Genomic DNA, 20,818 nt, shown 5'->3' with positions numbered 1-20,818 from the left:
TGTTTTGTTTTTAATCTTTAAATTTATAGCCTCTTGTATTTTTATATGCAGCTGACATGTCTTTTAATTAAATTGTGTCCACTTGCATTTAATGCACTTACTGATGCGGTTGGATTTATGTCTACCATCTTGCTCTTGGTTTTTGGTTCATCCCACATGTTCTTTGTTCCTTTCCTGCTTTACTTTGGATAACTGAGTATAATTACTATTTAGCATTCCATTTTAACTCTTCTTTTGGCTTTTAAGGTAACACTTTACTTTTAAACCACTGCTCTAAAGATTTACATAGTCATCCTGAATTTACTACAGTAAATTCAGTAAATCCTGAGTTGACTACCATGAATTCATATTATTTCATATATAATGTAAGAACATTACAATAGTAAAATTCCATTTAATTCTATCTTTGTGCTATTGTTGTCATGTTTTTTTTTTTAAACATACTGTGGTCCCTACAATGTGGTTATTACTTTCATTTTCATCATCTTTTAAAGTAGTTCAGAAATGAGGAAAATTCCCTACTGGTTTTTACCATTTTTGGCATTCCTTATTTTTTAATGTATATTTTAAAAATCTGGTATTATTTTCTTTAGCCTGAAGAATTTCCTTTAACTGTTCCTATATTGCAGATTTGATGGTGACTAATCCTTCCCTGCAAATTTCTTTAATTCATCTGAACTTTCTGAGGAACATGTAACTGAATACAGAATTGTTTTGGTTTTTTTTTTTTTTCTTTCAAGCCCTCAAAAGATGCCATTCCATTATTCTACAGCTGACATCGTATCTGAGAATAAGTCACTGTATAATCTTAGTTTCTCCCAGGACAAAATTGCCTTTTCCTCTCTGGTTTCTTCTAAAATATTCTAGTTTTTATTCTTGGCAATTTGCCTTTGATGGGTCTAGATGTGCTTCTCCTTGTGCTTATACTGCCTGGGGTTTGTTAAGCATCCTGGACTTTGAATTCAGTTTTTCAAAAAAATTGCAACATTTGAGGCAAAATTATTTCTTTAGAAATTGTTTCTTCTTCGATCTCTCTTCTACTTCTGGAACTTCAGTTTCACAGTTATCTGATTAATATTGTCCTGGAGATCATTAAGTTTTCTTCACTGACATTTTATCTTTTTCTCCCAGTGTTCTAACTGTTGACTCCAGATATAGTATTTCCTCTATTTCTTCACTGAGCTTTGCCATCTGTTCCTTTAATATAGCCAACCTTTCCTTCAATTCTTTAAGTAGGTTTATAGTAGCAATTTCAAAGTCTTTGGTTTCTAATTGCAACACTTTTGTCATCTCTCCATTTGTTTCTACTGACTTCTTCCCTGTGACTATGAATCATGTTTTCTTGTTTCTTTTCCTGTCCTGTGACTCTTAATGATGTGGAGAAACACTGAGGAGAACATCTGGAGTCAGGTGTCTTCGGTAACGGGTGTTGACTTTTGTTCTGGCAGGTATCGAATTAATCGGCTGCTTAACAGGAGCCTTTTGAAACTTGTTTTTAAGCTTTGTTAGGGCAGGTCTAACAGTAGCTCTTCTTACAGAGCGAAAGGAGCCCCAACTGAACATCCAATGTATGCCTCAAGGTCAGTCCACTCCAGCTGATCAGAACCCCCCGTTTCCCAGCACGGTGAGGTTTCCAGCAGCTCACAGCTTTCTAGCGGCTGTTCTCCACTTTGCTTTGATAGTCTCATGTGGCACACAGCAGCTTACAGTCAAAGATTTAAGAGAATCCCTAGATTTCCAGAGCCCCTCCTCTGTACACCCCTCTTCAGTACCCTGCCCTGAAAATTCCAGCTGTCTCAGCAGCCCACTGTCTGCTCTTTGCCTCTTCAGCAAATAGTCTGCTGTCCTCTGCTGGGCTCTTCCTCCCTGTGCCTTAATCCTAAGAGTGTCCTCAGGCAGAAGACCAGGGCAATTATGGGGGCTTACTTGATGCGTTTCCCTTCTCTTAGGGATCCCAATCCTATACTGCCTATTTCCATTGTCCTCAGGGGTGGAAAAAACCTGCTTCAGATGCTTTGGCCAGTTTTATAGCCGTTTATGGTAAAAGGTCCACTCTGGAACTGCTACTGTGTTGTGGCTAGAAGTCAATTATAAAACAGTCTGAATTGACCTCCCCATATCCAATCTTCTAACAACCCAGTCCATGCATACTGCAGCAGCCAGAGTGATTTTTATACGTGAACTTTTCCATTTTGTTAAGAAAATAGTCAAACATTCTCAGAAATACAAAGAATTATGCAGTCAATACCCATACGCCTATCATCTAAATTCGGCAATTAACATTTTCTAGATTCTCTTTATCACCTCTCTATCCACCTTCTATCCATTCACAAAGTCATTTAATTTTGTTGTTGTTACCTTAAGGTAAGCTGAAGACATTGTAACATAGAATCATTCTTCTAAAACACAAACATAAATTACAAACTTCCTGCTTCAAACTCATCAGTAGGTTGACCCTTTAGCTAATGACTGTGATGTGATTTAGGATGACCTTTCTTGATCTGGGTTTTGCTGATCAGTCTCTTCTCTCCGCCCTCCTTTCCCTGTTCCCTGGTTGCCTGTCCCCCTGGCTTTGCTCAGTTATTCCAACATCTGCTCCCTCCCATGGCAAGGCCTTGGAGGAGTTTCCCTTTGACTGGAATACCTTCCCGCCACCCCCTCCCCCATCTTGCCTGGATATGATAGCTGTTCGTTCATTCTTCTCTTCCTCCAGGAGGCTTCTCCTCAGCCCCTGGAAATCAGCTGTGCCGTTTAAACACTCTCACAGCACTCCATACCTTTCTTTCAAAGAATTTATAGAAGTTATCATTATAATCTCTGTCTTCCCCATTAGATAAAAGCTTCATATAGACAAAAACGCTACTTTGTCTCATTATTAGAAACCCAGTGTCTAGTAAGGTGTTTCGCAAATACATTATCGTGTAAGCACGTAAAAAATATTCATGAAATGATGACGTCACTTTTTTTTCTTAAGAAATCTAATTAAGGGGGGGGTAGGAAGTACCTAGCAAGATTTCCTGCTTCTTATTATTCCATTATATTGAAGCCAACCAGCAGATACACGGTCAGACCCCAATACCGCCTCTAGGCATATTGCCTTCGTCCAAACTGTGGAGGAAGACAGACAGTCAGAAAGCCCTCTAGAGACAAGAAATCCACAATTTTTCGGGGCTTCTAGAGAGCCAGTCTAAATTCTCATAATGTGGTGGCTCTGTGTCTTCATTTGATCCTCACAGATACAGCTCTGAATATCAGAGTTTTGTTCTGCTTCAGAGGGAAGACGTTTTGATGGTATCTGTCAGGGTTTAGAACCAGACACTGCTCAATACCTCACTCCCTGCCTCTACGCACGTGCTCTCCATCCTATGATATCAGAGCAACACGTGCTGCTCCCCTCCACCTTGGGGGCCTGGGAGAGCCCTCTCGTACGGGAGGAGGCTACTTGGGGCTGGGGTGCATGCATCAGCTAAATATTAACATGAAACTCCAAGAAAGGAGCAACTGCCAGACTTGAGTAAAGATAAGCTCCCTGTACTACAGACATCCTGGTCTTTGTAGGTAGAGCTGCCAGGCTAGACCAATATTTGATGATCTCTGGCAGCAAGGCTACCAGCCTGCAAAAGAACATCTCACAGAAGGGGTGAAAAAAAAAAAAAAAAAAAAGACTGACATATGGTTGACAGTAGCATCTTAGGAGCAAGCATCAGTATGTTTCTCACAAGAAGGCAAATTATTGAATTCATAAACATTCCTTCCGTTGTAAAAGTGACAGCAACAGTTAAGGCCACCGATCGCATAGGGAACAGGGAAAATTATGGCTTTAATTTTGACCATTAAATTACCAGCAGCTTTATGAAGAGCTAGGTCTGTGGATAGAAGTACTGTAGTGAATCCTCTTCCCCTAGGACTTGGGATCAACACTCAACAACCCACCGTACACAACGCCGACACCGGCACTACCTCTCCCCCTCTCCTAACTGCCCATCAACACGCCAGAGGGCGGTGGAGGGAAGGCTGCCTGCCGGTGGAGCCGCTGCTTAGTACAGAGCTCTCCATCAGCAGGACGGACGCCCAGGAGGGCACACGTGGCCAGAAGTGCCTCCCGGTCCTCCGAGGTCTTTGCTCTGCATTATTAAAAAGGAACCCGGTCAGGAACAGATGACAGCCACAGCTGACAAGTGAGAAGGCTCTCCTGAATGTGCTGCTGCTAGTGCCTGGCTGGCCGCTGGCCACTGCTGTTGCCACGGAAACAGACGTCAGCTTGATGGAAACAAGGATCAGCGAAAACTTTCACTTACCTCTGCTTCCACAGATCCCCACAGCCATTTCTATGGAAACAGTAGCTATGAGCCAGCGTCAGGGAAGTTACCATTCACTTGTTAATGTCAGGTGTGGCTAGCATCCTGGGCCCCTCAGGTATTGAGGTACCAACAGCACCAGGATCCAGCTGCCAGCTACTCCCCAATAGCCTTCTAACTCTGCAACAGGAAAGTTCAGGGTTTGAAAGTACAGATAACCGTTTAGCCTGGTTCTTCCTGAGAAAGAGGAAAGATAGCACTCTTCCACGTGTAACTGCGGCGGGGCTCAATTCCTTGTTCTACCCAAGCCAAACTAGGTGAAGGCATTAGAGGGCCCAGGGCGCTGTCCCTTGACCTTCAACCTCTCTCATGGCATGACTTCTAAATGCAAGAGAGACCTCCAACTGTGTGAACAGATCTTTCACACCTTAGCCTACTCAGACCAAAGACAAACCCAGGTAAATGGGAGAAAATACATTTTGCTGCCACTGATCATTAAACGCATCTTTGTCTGGAATTCTGGTAGCATAATCATCATGGATTACATACAGATTTTTTTTTTTTGAGTGATAAGATCTACTAAGAACCCTGTACTCTCTATGTCGTTTTTAGACTAGACCTCGATGTGGTTTCCTAGTCTGCTGGTCAGGATACAGAATTAAGTCATGAATCAATACAACTTCATTCCGTAATATAGGGACACCCAATCCCATGGGCAGCCTGACTATCCCATCGCCTAACAACACGCATTTTCAAATGCTGTAAGCAATGCCACGACTCTTCTAAGACGCAGCTACGTCAGAGCACTTATGTATAGGAGGAAATTCTGGTGTTCGTTTTCAATCAGCAGATGCCGGTCAAGAGTTGAATGAGAGCAAAACCTAATTCTGGTCATGAATAATTTATAAGACTGCCTCTTCCCAGAGGTTATGTCTCCACTTAGAAAACATTCACAAGTGATACAACAACCATCTACCTGCTGTGTTTTGCCTCCTGAGTCAGTATTCAAGGAGAAGTCAGAGGCCATCTCTGACCTCCCGTGGCTCAGTATGGTGGGGATTTAAATGGACCAGGGTGCGAACGATGAGGACCCAAACCAGATCCTGCTCTGGAAAATCCCCAAATCACGCAGTCCAGAGTCCCATGGCTACCACCACCCTCCCTCTCCATTCCCTCCGTGCCCATAGCTGCCTGGTGCCTGCCTGGTGCCTGCCTGAGTCTTCATGAGGCCCTGGGACTTGGTGCAACTAGAGGGGGGGGGGTATAGAAAGAACGCAACGGTGAAACTCAGAATCATCACCTGGCTTGAAAATGGCCTTTTCTTTTCAATAATGCCTCACCTCCTCCATGTTCCTTCAAAACTTCTGAAGTTAAGATGAATGGGCCTTCGGTAACGCACGATTGGAACAATGATTTAAGATAGCTGTGATCTGGTGGATTGGAGCTCACTGGGACACAAAGGACACCATTTAGAGATGACGGGCTTCGAACCGAACCGAGAGAGACTTGGGCTGGGTTCACATTCAGTCTTAGGTCACAAAATCTGCTTTACAAAGAAACACTTCTCTTCTAACATGCAAAGCCTGCTTAAGAAAGTGTTTCAAATATTTTCCCTAAGATGCTGGCAAAACCAAAGCTCCAAATTCATAGGCGAGTTACAAATGATTTTAATCTATTCTTTAAAGCAGGCCCAGGAGGTGGTTTATGTAACAATATCCTTTGGTAATCATTGGCTTATGTCATTATATATACACGTGTGGACGCAACAAAACATTTAAAAATATTATATAACTTTGACTTTCCACTAATGTAGGCCGATCTTGGCCCGTTATTATTAGTTTAGAAGGACTGAGTTGATTCGATTTTTTCTTGCATCAGATCACGTTTTCTCTTCTCTCACGCGAGCCACCACAGTGCCAAAGAGGAAGCACGCTCCGCTCAAGTGCACCGAATCCTCACGCAACCCACGCGGTGGGTGTGATCAGCTCCACTGCACAGATGAAGAAACTGAGGCTCAAGCAGAATCACGTCTTGGCTCTCCAACTCTAAACCTGGTATGATTAACCACAACACTCCAGGAAGGCCTTTCCTCTACATTGTGCAAAAAATCACTGTCCGAGAGAACACGAATCACGACAATTTAGAGCTGCAAAACGCTTTGTGGCTGACAACGAACTTCCACGGCCTCCTCTTGGGGGCACAGAGTACAGGACTCATGCATAAACAAAGCTCGGTCCCTGTGGTCACTTCCTGGGAAATCCAGAAAACGGCCCACTTTGATTTCCAAAGAGCTCCCTGTGTCCGTCCCCACTTCACCCAGAGAGGGGACAGGGAGGAGGTCCGTGGATTTAGGATGAAGATGCATTCACTGAGTATAATCCTTCACTGCTTTACTTTTACGTTCATTAGCTGAGATAAAGCCAGCCCCTCCATGGGGAGGGCTGTGCAGCAGGGCCATCGCTCCTTGAGGGACCAGGAGACCAAAGCTCAGGGCTACAAAATGAAGTCCCAGAGTTAGTGAGTGACACTGGGAGGACCAGAACTCAGACCTTCACCTCTACCAGTCTCTTCTTGGGGGTCTGAACCACACCTTGGGGGCCTTACCACAGGTATGCCTGGCATCTGGCGGGTCCTGCAGGTGAAGAAGAGAGCCTACTGCCCGGGACCTCCATTTCCCCCGCTGGGAATCTGGCAGTGATTCTAAAGAAACCAAGCACTGGGACACCAGTGAATTCTCTTATTCTATTTACTGGCAAAAACCTCAAAAGGGACAAGGCGTTAAATGAACAATTTTTAAAATAGGAAAAAAGAAAAAAATCAAGCTTCTAAAAACAAAACAAAACCAAAAAGCCGCACACACACAAACAAACAAACAAAAAAAAACAACCAGAAAACAAAAAAAACCCCAGCATGGGAAGAGACAAATCTGCCTGACTTACAGACGTAAATGAGACATTCTTTCCAATCCCTGGGCATGAGGGGACCATCTCCTCAATGACAACGTGGAATTGCAGCCCGAGCTGCAGACCTTCTCAGCTCCCCCTCCCCAGAGAACGCTCTCGTCAGAGACAAAAAAGTCTTCATCTGTGTTCATGCTTGGTTACACAGGGTGCACACTTTATAAACTTCATACTCACCTTGAGAAAAGCCATCTGTTGTACAACCAAAGATTTTTCCAAAGCATCCATCTTAGAATGCTTTCAACACGGACCAACACCAAACCCAGTGTGCAGGTTAAAACCAGGTCACCAATACAAAAGGATGGCATGGCCACACACACACACAGTCAAGGGCAGAAACACGTATTTCCGATGGGTTAACAGACTTAAAGACACACAAGCATCATTGAATGAATCTTCAACAGAAGGCGACAGTTCCAAATTTCTAAAATGGGAGGCTTTTAGTTCCGCGCTTTAAGGATTATGTGTGCGCTGGTCTGGTGTCCCCTCGGGGGGCCACGCGACACAAGCTGTCGTCCTTTTAACCTCTACCTCTACCTCCCTCCCGTGTTCCCTACAAAAATTGTGAAGACTCTTAAGACTAAAGCAAAATTTTAAAAGACGCAACGAGGAAGTGCTTGTTTTGATTTCCCCCAGTCAAGGGGGAGGAGCAAGGTGGAGGGGCAGGGGGCTGTCCAGGAAGGTGGGAGCAGCCTCCTGATCTGCTTCACAGCCTTCTCCCCACTTGGCAAGGAGAGCCTGAGCCCAGCGCCCCGTCAGTGGCTTAGACACCCCGGCACCTCTGTTCTCTGGCCTGGCGCCGGCCACGCCATTGCAGTCTCCCTCAGAACGGATCTACTTTTGTTCTGATACCAAAAGGTTTCAAAATTACTTATTACTGTCCCTAAAATAGATCCCAGCAAACGGGCTGTCCCACAGGGGTGTTCCTTGTTGTCAGCCTCCATGGGGGCCCACATTTAATGCCGGCCGTTCTGATAAGGAGCCCCCCTCCGCCCACCTTTTCCTTTCCCCGGTCTCCAGCTGCTTCATCATATGCCCGGGCGGTGGCTCCTGCTCTGGGAAGCTTGGAGATGAGGCATGTCACTGGCACTGTTAAAATTAGCAGTTTCCATGGCCTCAGTCCGTTTGGTGGAACTTAGGAGACACGGGGCGCCAAGGAATGAACGCCAGCATTGCTGTGAACCTCGTGCGGGCCGTTCCTGAGGCAAAAGAGGCACCAGGCTGTTTCCCCAGGGATCAAGTCCACCGGTAACAGCCCGACACTACCCTACGGCCAAAGAGCTTCATGGGTCTGAAAGCACCTTCCAAGTGCCAAGACTTTGACGCGGGGCCTTGCAGAGTCGGTCCTCTGTGGGTGGGGGCTTGTGGTGGTGGTGGAAGAGGGGGAGAATGCAGTCACACTCTCAGCCCGGCCCTACCCCCTCCCTGGGGGCCTGGGCTCTAGGGAGGGGCTTCCTGAGATGCACAGTCCATGGTGTGAAATGGACCATATTCGGTCAAGGAGAACTGCAAATATATTACCGCCTGATGACAGGCAGGGCAGTTTAGAGGGTGGACAAGTTGCTGTGCTCTCCGCTCTGGAGAAGACCCTGTTTGGTCAAGGGCGATACAGGGCGCCCCGCCGACTCGGCAGTCCGTGAAGGCGGCCACTCGCCCCCACCCTGAGACACAAACTTGGAAAGAGGAAGATAAAGGGGTGAGAATTTGATCACCTGGAATCAAGGGTCCCACCAGTACTTCCTGAGGAAGTGTGAGCCGGGTGCGTGACAAAGCCTCCTCTGGGGAGATGGGGCCCCTGCTTTCCAACACTGGCTAAGTTTCATAGCAGCTTCTGAGAGAGCCCCTTCTTCCTCCTCAGGGTGCCCTTCTTTCTGGGTGTCTGTGGGAGGTGAGGATACAGAGCTACCCCAGGGGCTTGGGACGGCATCCCTGGGCACAGGCCAGGCAGAGCCCAGAAACACCAGGAACCCCTTCCTGAGTCAGCCTCCACTCTCCACGGAGAGTCCTCTCTATGGGTGGGGGGACGAGGTCATCCAAGGAGTAGCGGCAGCCCACTGACATTTCAAATACGGTGACTAAGTGAGGAGGACCCTAAGGCCACAGGAAGTGTGTATGCAAAAGCTGCTCATTCCTCTGCATTAGGGATTCCACAAGCGAAGACTAATCATGAATTAGAGGGACAATTCACACAGTGACAGCAGCAAAAAACCAAGCAAATAAATGACTTGAAGGATTTAAGATTCTGAAATTGTTCAGGACTTATGTGGTAATCGAGGTTCATTCCTCCTTCTCAATAACATCTGAAGCGCCCTGGATATATTCGTGATAGGTTGTGGGTAACTCAAAAAGGCCAGGTTATATACTGATGGGAACACAGGCACAAAAGACATAAGGCCCTTTCCTGGGTGGGGGTGGGGGGAGTCACCAAGGCTGGGACTCCTTTCAGTCCCTTGTAATCCGCTTCTGCACATGGGCTTCTGCACATGAGCCCGGCTGCAGGGACACGCTTTCGTGAGATTAATAACATGTGGCAAGCATCAGAAACATGGAGTCTCACAGACAAGGTACAGGCAGAGAGAATCACAGTTCAATCCAAAAGCAACACAGAGAAGGGATGTCAGAGTCCACACGCATGCAGAGAAGCCGCAGGGCGCAGCTGGGGGACGCGCGGAGCTGCCCCACCCGAGGCAGCAATGGACTGTGCAACACACATCTGACTGCTTACCCACTAAGGACACCAAGAACCAGGTTAAGGACGAAAAATGAGCCAAGGATGATCAGACTAACAAAATACACCCATGGCCATTCCCATCCTATCGCATCATTTACCTGTAAAAATGTAAGGAGACCAGTTATCAGTTATCCATTTACTAAAGAGCAGAGTCCCAGGGGCAGCTGCCGGACCACTCAGGGCTTTGAGGGAACACTTCTGCTCTGAGGACAGGGACCCACCCAGGACCATTCCTTTTTGTCTTCGGGTAAGGACAAGTGCTGCTGCTGGAGTCGGCCAGGACCAGCTCGTTTAGCCTACTGTTTCGTACCAATTAATCTGCATATAGGGATCCAGACCAATAAAGCAATTATAAATGTATCTCATTTTAGGACAGACAAAAAGGGCAAACAATGAAATCTATTTAAATCCCAAGCAACAGCGCTGATTAGTTTCTGGTCGATAACCGTTCCACAGCTTTCTTTCAGTCAAGGCTGGTGAGGTTCCAGGAAGCATCTCGGTTCGGGAAGCCTCGGCAGGAGAGAAAGCATCTCAGGGGACACAGGACGTGTCCAGCACCCACCAGGCCGCCCCCACCTAGCAAAACCTGTGTGGTCTTGGCAAATGCCCTTAGGACTCCGCTTTCAAGATGAAAGAGGTGTAGCTTACCCGCTCAATACACCAAGTACAAGATTTAGTACGAAAAATGACCCAAAGATGACGAGACTGACAAAATACACCCAGGGCAATTCAAATCCCATAGCATCATTCATCTGCAAGAAATAAGATGGTCTCATAGGAGTGGGTTAAAAAGAGGATCTAATAAAGAGAGACGGTCACGTTAGAGACAGCATTCTATACATTGAATTAAACATTTGCTTAGATTTGGATCAGAGACAACAGTAGCCAAGGCACATTCATTATATAGTCCCAACACACACACACACACACACACACATACACGCACGCACACACACACGTGCACACACGCCCAGGTAGAGTCATCAAAGCTTTCAGGGCAAATAATAGCAGACTTTGACATAGGCATGGAAATCAGCTGGGATCTGGCTCTTTCTCACTGGAAACAGTCTTGGATCATGGATTTTCAGAACAGATCTTGGTCGAGCTCTTCTAAGCTAGTGCTTAGCTGGGAAGTATTTCCTAGTCTACCCAAGTTGTTAGAACTTTCTGCTTTAAAAATTTGTGATGGTGGAAAAGTCTTAGAGAGTCTGAGAGACAAACTTGTAACACCTGACTCTAAAAAAAGAAAAAAAAATCTTAAAATAATAAATTTCTATTGGGAGTCAGCCTATCCAAAGAAACCTAACCCACCCAAAAGCTAGATTATCTACCTTCAGTGAGGGCATGCACGGCTCAATGAACACAAAGAGGAAAGTGTTCAGAAGTCGACTAGCTGACATATACTCAAAGATGCTTTGGGGAATGAGATTTTTGCCAACTGCACCTAAGGAAGGACCAGGAAAAAGAAAGACGTGCTTATCCCCCACACCTACCTTTGACATAGACAACCCACCCTAGGAGAGCTGGCTTTAGCTGTGAGCTGACCGGGATGAGGTGAAAGAGGGCTAGTCCGGAGAAAACCTGTGCCACTACTTCTGGAACAATCTTGAGTATCCCAGTCAGAGGTGGACTCCGTGGCAGACCCTCATCAGGGAGGTTTGGTCATGAATAGCTCTCATGCAGGAGCAAACAGGTGCTTCAAGGTTCATGGCTGGAGATGGAACTTTCCAGCAGCACAGGTCTGTGTTAAATTAGGCAAACACTTCTCCCAGGAAGGAGGTGTTCAGGACCAGTCCAGGGACAGAATGAAAGACCGCAGGCCTGACGTTGCTGAGCACCCAGAATCTTGCCCAACAGAACTGTATGTGGTCTGTGAGAGTCATGGTTCTTGCCTTGCAGGTGCAAGCCCCTTCGACCTCGAAGCATGGGATTTTCTCCCATTTTACCTGTCTCCTGATTTTAGTTTTAGCTTTAAAGAATGAAGTGCATGCGTTTCACTATGTTTGCCTCATGCAGAAGCCAAACAGGAAAAGAGAACATTTAAAAAAAAAAAAAAAAGAAAGAAAAAAAGACCTAACATCTGTTGCTGAAGTCTAGGGAGAGGGCATTAAATCCCTTATGAAACACCTGTTTGGCCACATGAAAATTGATGTGCTTAATAGAACTCCTATCAGTCTGCACATCTCACATTGGCAATTAGAGTAATGAATGAACCCGGGCCGTGGCTGCAATTGTTGATCTAATTCAGCTGGATAAACTAATTTCAGCAGGAAGGCAGAGGGTAATTCTTCCAAAGCCACGACACCGCTAAACTTATTTTAAAAAGCCGTGTGTGGAGCAGAGGAACCAGGCTGCCCGGCGTGGTGGCCGGAGCCCCACCTGGAGTCCGGACCTTCCACGGAGACCTCCCTGAGCCTGTTTCCTCTGGGTTGGAGCAGTGCAGGCAAAAGGGGAGAGCATGCTTGCGGGGCGAGGGAAGGAAGGGCAAAGTCCGGGACTCTCATCAGGAGACCTCCCTCTTGTACACCTCGGGCGCTGGAGGCCCGCCCTGGGAGGGCTGGCGCCAGCTGTCGGCTGGCTGGGATGAGGTGAAAGAGGGCTGGTCAGCGGCCAGGCCTACTGCTTTACCCATGCTCAGTCAGATCTCCGTTTGCTGTTCCAGCGAATGTTCTAGGAACGGCGGTCTGTTACACTTAGGAGGGCACTTTTTTTTTTTTAATTAAAGAAGCTTTTAACATCTTACGAGTAGGTGTTGGACAGACTTGCATTTCCTTGGAGCAGAAATACCAACTGGAATGACAGCTGGGGGCTGGAGGGAAGGCCAGGGAAGGTGGTCTCGAACTCTCCAGAAGGTGGGGGAAGACAAACAAAACTGAAGCTCCAAGGGCCAGTCTTTCTCCAAAACTCAATCTTCTCAACCCACGTCTCTTCTCAAGAGGCTAGCATTTCTCGGACCTTACCATATACACAGGACGAGTCAGAACTAGCAAGCTATTCCCCAAAATACACAAATGACAATAGAGACTCTGCTGGAGGTTTTGTCTGCACAGGTTTATCAACAAGGGAAAACTCAGCATGAGCTGAAGGATTTCAGTTTAGACTCATTCTTAAAAGATTCACATCAAAGTCATCATATGGGGTCACCTGGTGCCTAGAAAACAAGATTCTTTTTAGTTTATGTTTTTCCCTTTGTTTCAAAGGCTGAGATGCACAATCTTATCTCCAATTAAAGACCAACCTAAGGCTTTTTTTCCCCCTAAGTGGTGAAAACACTACTGGGAACCTGGTATACTGGTGGTGGCTCCCCTTAAGGAAGGAATAAGAGAAAGGGATGCCCTCAGCCAACAAGAGAGGAATTACCCAGGTGGTCAGTTTGACCATGAGAACTTCCTGCTGGAGTCTGGCAGCCCGCCCCTCCAGAGGTGTGTTCTCGGAGGAAAGAGCTTGGTGCAAAAGCAAAAGGTCATGGGTGATTTACATATGGTAGCACTCTCCTAAAACCACCCTCTTTTAATTTCCTACCGTTAAAAAAATTTCCTCTGAATTGAAGAATTGGATCATGGAGTCTAACTGTGCATCCTGCAGACAAGAAAATTAAAGCCCAGAGAGCTGTGATGACCTACCCAAGGTTACGCACTCAGCCCTATCCAGCCTTCATGCTCTTCCCCTGCCCTACACCCTGCTGCCTCCGTAGACAACAAATAAGTGTGGGTCAGATGACAGTGTAATTATGCTTATGGAGTGCTTATAAAAGAGTTGTAGAAGGACCCCTTCCCCCCACCAGAAATGGTTAATCCCACTCCCACATATCCAAAGTGTTCTAAGTATGTCTTCCTGCATATTAGACCCACCCGCCTTTTTCTCAAGACCCAGCCGTCTCTTTGCAAGAAATTCTTGAGAGTCAGGCATCAGTGAGCTTGAGAACACTGACTGACTGAATGTAATCTTGACAAGATGGGAAGTAATCCCTGGCAAAGACTCTGTCAGCCATATACAAACACCTAAAGGATTGAGAAACTCACTCTCAATCAATATCTACAAACTAATCTCCTTAGTTCTCTCTCAAGATGTTCCCTTTATATTCTAGTTGTACGAAAAATTGATATTTTGGGGCACCTGGGTGGCTCAGTCATTAAGCGTCCCCCTTCAGCTCAGGTCATGACCCCACGGTCCTAGGACTGAGCCCTGCATTGGGCTCCCTGCTCAGTGTGAAGTCTGCTTCTCCCTCTCTCACTCCTCCTCTTTGTGTTCCTTCTCTTGCTGTGTCTCTGTCAAATAAATTTGTCAAATAAATCTTAAAAAAAAATTGATATCCAAACATGGCCCCTCTACACTGAGGCAAGGGGATTGTACCAGGAAGAGCAGGAATAACCAGTGTTTGCTGAGCACCTGCTCTGTGCCAGGAACTACGCTGGTCAAGGGAGGTCTGTTCTGGAACACAGCTGTGTATCTTCCACCTGACCATGGCCCATTAAATATTAAGAATGTTTGGTGTCTTGGCTCTTGTCTATCTCCCTGATGAGTTAAATGTAATCAACACATAATTAAAAACAACCTGATGTGTTTCAGAGGATAAGATCTTTGTGAACTGTATGGGAGATCACTCAGCTGCCCTCTTGCATTCTAGAATGATTCACAAACCTCTGACAGTGGAGACCCCCAAGGAAAGAGTGCTGGGTTCCATTCTGGAGGAGGGGTCACCAAACTATGACCTGTGAGCCAATCCTAGCCCATCACCTGCCTTTGCACAGCCCTTGAGCTAAAAATAGCTCTTTCATTTTTGAATAGTTGGGAGGGGAATCAAAAGACTCTTTTAAGACACATAAATGTTCTACAAAGTTCAAAGTTCAGTGTCCAGAAATGAAATTTTAATTGAACAGAGCCACAACCATTTGTTTATGTGTTATCTGTACCCGCTTCTGAGTCACATGGGGAGACAGAAGGCAGAACGGTGTCATTGTTACAAATATATTATGGTCTGCAAGGCCAAATATAGTTACTATCTGGCCCCTTATAGGTCTATAGATCCCTGTTCTAGATCAAGAACCCAAGTCCCTAGCTATAGGATCCTAGGGATAGTGGTTTCTCTACACAAAATCCCAGGCTTTCTAAGAAAGGGATATAGACTGGGAAAACGTTGATAAATTTCTTGAGAATCTCCATCAGAATAAAGATGCCCTGTAATTCACCCAGAATATAATTATTATATTGTCAAATTATTAACTCTGTGATTGTCATATTAACACTAGAGATAATAATGATACAATCCTAGGTGATACTTAAATGTTCTGAGGAAAAAGCAATGAGAACTTTTGTTTATGGGTGCATGGAGTTTTCTCTCCTTTAATCACATACCCACAGTTCTTGCTTGCTTGACAACAGGAAAATTGTCGTGTGAGAACCCATGTGCCAGAATTAACAAAGTATAAAATTGTGTATTAGTCAGGCACGTTTGATCAGCAGTGGACAATTCACTCTGACAACAGAGAGAACAGCAGAGCTGAGAGGAGTCACAGATTTTTTTTTAAATCAAAATATTGTTTCTGTCCCATTTGGTGGGGAGGGGGCAGAGCTCAAAGTTTGTGCTATTTGGAGGAATCTTTTCTATGTATCAGAAACTTCCAGGCAAGAGTGGGATTGAGACCTCAAGTAATCTAACTAGGATTTGCATCTTTGAAGATAATGCTGACAATGAACCCTTTATCTAATTTGAAGGTCGCCTTGCCATGGCCATGATCCTAGCTCATCCGATACAATTTCCCTCCTTCTTCCTCTTTATGAAAGGCATTATCTTATGGATATAAAAAACAGACATGCACACCCACATACATACAGACACACACACACACTTTCTTTCATAGGATGGTAAGAAAAAGGAAGGGAAGAGAGAGAAACGAGATACATGTTGGTGATACTCAAAACTTTCTACACAACTAAACTAACGCTGTGGGGAAGCAAATAAAAACATATCTTCTTTGCCTAACAGTGACTATATAAGAACTTCTACAACCCTGTAAGCATAGTGCACACTGGGGAAGGGAAGCAAAAACCTATTTATAACCATCATGCGTCAGGTTCTCTGAAGTTGTAAAGGAAGATGGAACCCCATTTATGGTCTAAAATTTAGATACTGCCAGAAGCTACTGCTCAGTTTCTAACTAAAGACTGCCCATTCAAGAAGTACTTTATTACTAATTGCCTTTTAACAAGTCATTATTGGGATCCTGATTAATCCCATTTGAACTTGGGTTTAGGCTCAAAATCTGCATGTCAGCTGTTTTCCCCCACAATCTGTGCAATGGAAATTACTTTCTAAGCTTCTGTGAGCTTTTTCAAATTCTACCAAATAAATGAGAAAACAAACAAACTCAGCTCTGGGAAATAGTTGTTAAAATACTACAGTTCTTCATTTACAGCAAACCCTTCTGGCTCTGTCAGGAACAAGAAGACCCAGACCTCAGCCATAGAAAGGGCATCTGTTTTCATAGCTGGTTGGATGGGTCCACCAGCCCTGGAAATCCTATGTGCCTTTCCCACCCTCTCTGCCAGACTTCTAGAGCTCCAAAGAGAAAGGAAGAGAGAGGTAGGGGCTCTCGCTGGGCTGATTTAGGGAAATGCTGAAGATGCAAAAGGGAAATAATTATAATAAGGGAAAAATCCATTTTGACCTGAAAGTTATACTAAGTTCATGGAAAGCCTAAAAGGGATCCAATTTACTTTCCCTATCTTCTGTTTAGGATCTGGCAGAGAACCTACCTTTATGTTTAAAAAAAATGAAAAAACAAAACTCATGGAAGTCCAGGAGCCTCTTAACCTGGAAAATAACCCCTGGCTCTCTAAGAGTTTAATCTAGAACAGCCCTGACTTTGGGAGTTCCTCGAAAGCTAGGACTCGTGGGCATACTCTGCAGCAAGTCCCCAGGCAGTACTGGGGAGTGAGGCAGCCAACATTACACAGTGGCTTTCTGGAATAGAAACTAGGGCCCTGAGGAAGAAAGAGGAGTTTCACTGAGTGAGGAGAGGGTCTGCTTCCCTTCCCAAGAAAGGACTGCCAGGGTTTCTTTTCACTCTAACGAATGGAACACTCTTATCCAAAAAAAGAACATTCCACACACACTGTCCTCCAGCTGCTTACCCAGTAGAGCACGTCTGTCCAGCCCTCCATGGTGATGCACTGAAACACGGTGAGCATGGCAAAGGCAAAGTTATCAAAGTTGGTGATGCCTCCGTTTGGGCCAACCCAGCCACTCCTACACTCCGTGCCATTGGCGGCACACTGGCGTCCATTCCCTGAGAACGCACACGGAGCTGGGTCCTCTTCGGCTAGGATATCTGCAAATAGAGTACGTGGGAGTCACCACTCCAGACATGAACACCAGGGAACCCAAAGTCAGGGGAAGCTGAGTGCCCTTGCAGAGCCTGGAACACCTGCCTCCCAGCTCTGCTATGCTATGCCTCCCCCCCGACCCTCAAGGTCCACTTCAAAGACCCCTGCCCCCGTGGCATATGCTCTCGAGTCCATGGCTCTCTCCTCTGCCCTGACCCTACAGAACAATGGTGGTGATTCCATTCATGTTCTACTACTGGGGACATCTCATCTCATTTGCCAGGATGCATTACATAGGAAATCAGAATAGAAAAGGAGATAAAACTCCTGATTTACTCTGAACACAATTCACGCTGAAAACTGGCTGGTTCTTACTGGTTTTACTGGTATATTTGGCTTCCACCCCCCTCCCTCCCATTTTGTTTTAGATTTTCCCAAAACCAAAGAAGTTATTTTGGGAAGAAAAATTAACTTTTTTTTTTTTTTTAAAGGTAAGTTGCTACTGTTTTCCTTACTCACCCGTGTCAGCAAAAAAACATGTTTTGTGCATTTTTCCAATAAAAAGTTCCAATCCTATAATAGCATAGATTATGATTACAAATAATACCAAAAGGGCTATGTGAAGGAGGGGAACCATGGCTTTTATAATGGAGTTCAGGACAACTTGTAAACCTAGGAGAGAGAGAAATAAGTCTGTGAGTCACGGAGATGCTTCAAGGATACACACACACACATATACACACAAAGATCTACATGTACACGCACATATATAAATATACATAAAATTCCTGATGCCTTGATGCCTGCTCCACGTAACACACAGTAGTAAAATTCAAAGAAATATTTAACATTAAATTAACATGAAACCTGGATGTGAGAGAAGATAAAAAGGAACCTAAAAGACCATCTAATCCAACTGCGTCCCTCAACAGATGGAAAGACCAAGGCTCAGAGAGCGATTGGACTGGCCAAGGTCAGGGTCACATGATTCATTCACATGTTCGCTCCTCCATTCAACCAAGTTCCTTGAACAGCTGCTACGTGGAAAGTAGAAAGTTCAGCGCTTTGGGGAGTATGACGAGGTGTTACATAAAGTGCCTTCTCTCAAAGAGGGTATGTTCTAGAAGGTAAATTGCATGTAATTCTGATTTACACACAAATGGCCCTAGGGTAGCACACAGACGCTATAGTTGAACAGGGAAAATTAAAGAGGGGTGGACGAAAGACATCAATTCTGATAAGGAAGAGGACTGGGCAGCAGCTCCCTCTCGCCAAGGCCTCAAGGTGGAAGAAGATGGATTTGCACAGGTGGGCCTGGGAGAGGGGCCACTCCAGCCAGAGGCAAGAGTACCAGAAGCACGGAGGTGAGCTAGGCACTGCAGACCGGGTGCCCATGAGCCTTGGTTGGTGGTCACACGGTGCAGAGAAGATCAGGAAAGAAAAGCAGATTGCAGGAAGGTAGCTCTGGGTATTAAATTCGGATTACAAGGCTGGACTTGAGTCCCATCAGCAAAACCCCGTGCCTAACCCAAACAAGCCTGTACGAAGTTGGCTCCCCCTGGAACAAGGGAGGGAAGAGAGACAAGAGCCGCTCTGTACCAGGCCAGTCTGATCACAGGCCCAGCATCAAGAGGGAGGTGTCACACAGCTGGGATGTAGACTTGAGAGCCAAGGTTGGAGCACGGACACCCAGAAGTCCTGTAAAGAGCAACACTCAGGGCCATAGGGAGGGATGTTAGGAGTAAGACCATGCAGAGAGGGTCGGTGAGGCAACACTGAGGTGAGAAGCAGGTGGGCAGAGGCTGCAGACCGAGGGTCGCAAAGAAACCGGAACCCGCAGCGCGGCCAGGCTTCCGGACTCCTGGTGGAGCATCCATGCTCTTCCCCCAGCCGGGGAGCGCAGCTGCGGCTCTGCGCTGTTCCTGCTCTCCCGTCCTTCCCCGACTTCCCTTCTCGCTCCCTGCCATCTCTCCTCCTTCACACCACTCTTCTACAGTATCTTCTCATTCCCCCAACACATACTCAAAGAAGGAAGGCGTGTGAGCAGCAAGACACTAGGAGTAAGAAAGAAGTCAGAGCACACCGAGCCGAGAGAATAGTCATTGACTACAGTGACGAGAGTCGACGGTGATGGCAAGCTCATGGAAAGAGAGGCAGGCGGTGGGGAGGGAAAACCGGGAAGAGGTTTCAGACTCAGGAAGAGCCCGTCTTTTCCAAGACCCTCATTACTACCCAAATCCTACGTATCACCTTCAGATATTTAAACGTTCAATTGGTTTTAGGGGAAAAAAAAAAGAAAAAGAAAAAGATTCCAAGGATGGTTTTTGACATTTTCCCCTTTTGTATCAGACATTAGAGGAAAAGAAGTAACTGCTCTAATGTACTCTAATGTTTTGGTTTTGTGTTTCAAGACAAGGATGGGCCATTCAAAAATCCCCATTTGGTGATTTCTCTTCTAGTATTCATTCTAAATTCTTTGGAAATTCCATGGTAGTGCGCTGTGTGTTTCATGAACATGTTCCTTCATTCATTGTATCTACTGTATTTCAGATTGGCCAAATTTATGAGCCAACGGGGTGTATCTTAATGTGGAGGTGTAGACTTTCCTGACATTAGGCTCCTTGGTGCGTTTTCAGCGTGGACAGTAGAGCTCCAGGGACTCTAGCTCCGGAGATGGTGGTGTGGAAGGGAAAGACAACTAGGCCAGGAACCAGGACAGCGTGTGTCTATCCTCACTCGGCCAGCCACTGGCTGTGAGAATCTGCACCAGCTGCTAGCCCTCCACAGCCCTTGGCTTCCTCGTCTAAGAGATGATGCCCACGGAAGGTCTGTAGGGTTCTTTCCCATCTGATGGTCCAGGACTCCGGGACATATTCATCATCTGAGTGTGGGTGGTTAAGAACTCCACAAACGTCTGGGGCACTCTCTTTTACGATACACAGTTACCTCCCAACGAATGAATATGTATTCACAGACCCGCCCAGAATCGTGTCTTCTACGGAAGTCTGAATGCTCTGGGGAAGGCACAAGACGATTCCCAGGTTTAAGTGTAAACTGTCACACCTTCCCTGGCATTTTTAACAATTTCAGCGTTCTTAGTAATACATCACTAGACCCCAGTTGCCAACCAGCACGGAAAACATCATGACCCAGAACCCCTGGCCCAGTTGGGGCTGATGAGAGACGTGGGTGTTCTCTACGAGGGGAATTAATAATAACTGTGGGCTGAAAAGTCCTCAACTGGACTCAGGTCCCTATTTCTCCCTGCTGACCTCTGGGAACGTGTGATGCGAGAGAGCTCCATCACGGTACAAGGGAGAAAAGGAAGAAATTGGTTTAAAACCTGTTCTGGGGGCGCCTGGGTGGCTCAGTGGGTTAAGCCTCTGTCTTCGGCTCAGGTCATGATCTCTAGATCTCTCCTGGGATCAAGCCCCGAATCGGGCTCTCTGCTCAGCGGGGAGCCTGCTTCCCCACCCAGAAGTAAAACCAAGTGATCTCTGTCA

General features: G+C 46.0%; 1 protein-coding gene across 15 annotated transcripts in view; it reads right to left on the bottom strand.

Moving 5' to 3' along the window:
- The window catches only part of CACNA1D (calcium voltage-gated channel subunit alpha1 D), a 295,348-nt gene that overhangs the window by 122,778 nt on the left and 151,752 nt on the right, over positions 1-20,818 (bottom strand). For 10 of the 15 annotated variants that reach the window (XM_059389961.1, XM_059389950.1, XM_059389952.1 and 7 more), the window contains exons 6-8: positions 17,835-17,987; positions 17,124-17,320; positions 9,984-10,087 (exon numbers count right to left, since the gene is read on the bottom strand). In XM_059389961.1, coding sequence (XP_059245944.1) covers positions 9,984-10,087; positions 17,124-17,320; positions 17,835-17,987 — 454 coding nt within the window. Of the gene's footprint in view, positions 1-9,983; positions 10,088-10,637; positions 10,742-17,123; positions 17,321-17,834; positions 17,988-20,818 lie in introns of all 15 variants that reach the window. The other 5 variants (XM_059389949.1, XM_059389962.1, XM_059389957.1 and 2 more) reach the window with 1 other exon arrangement.

This window comes from Mustela nigripes, chromosome 2 (genome assembly GCF_022355385.1).
Source record: "Mustela nigripes isolate SB6536 chromosome 2, MUSNIG.SB6536, whole genome shotgun sequence".
Taxonomy (NCBI): domain Eukaryota; kingdom Metazoa; phylum Chordata; class Mammalia; order Carnivora; family Mustelidae; genus Mustela; species Mustela nigripes.
This window is presented reverse-complemented; position numbering and strand designations above follow the sequence as displayed.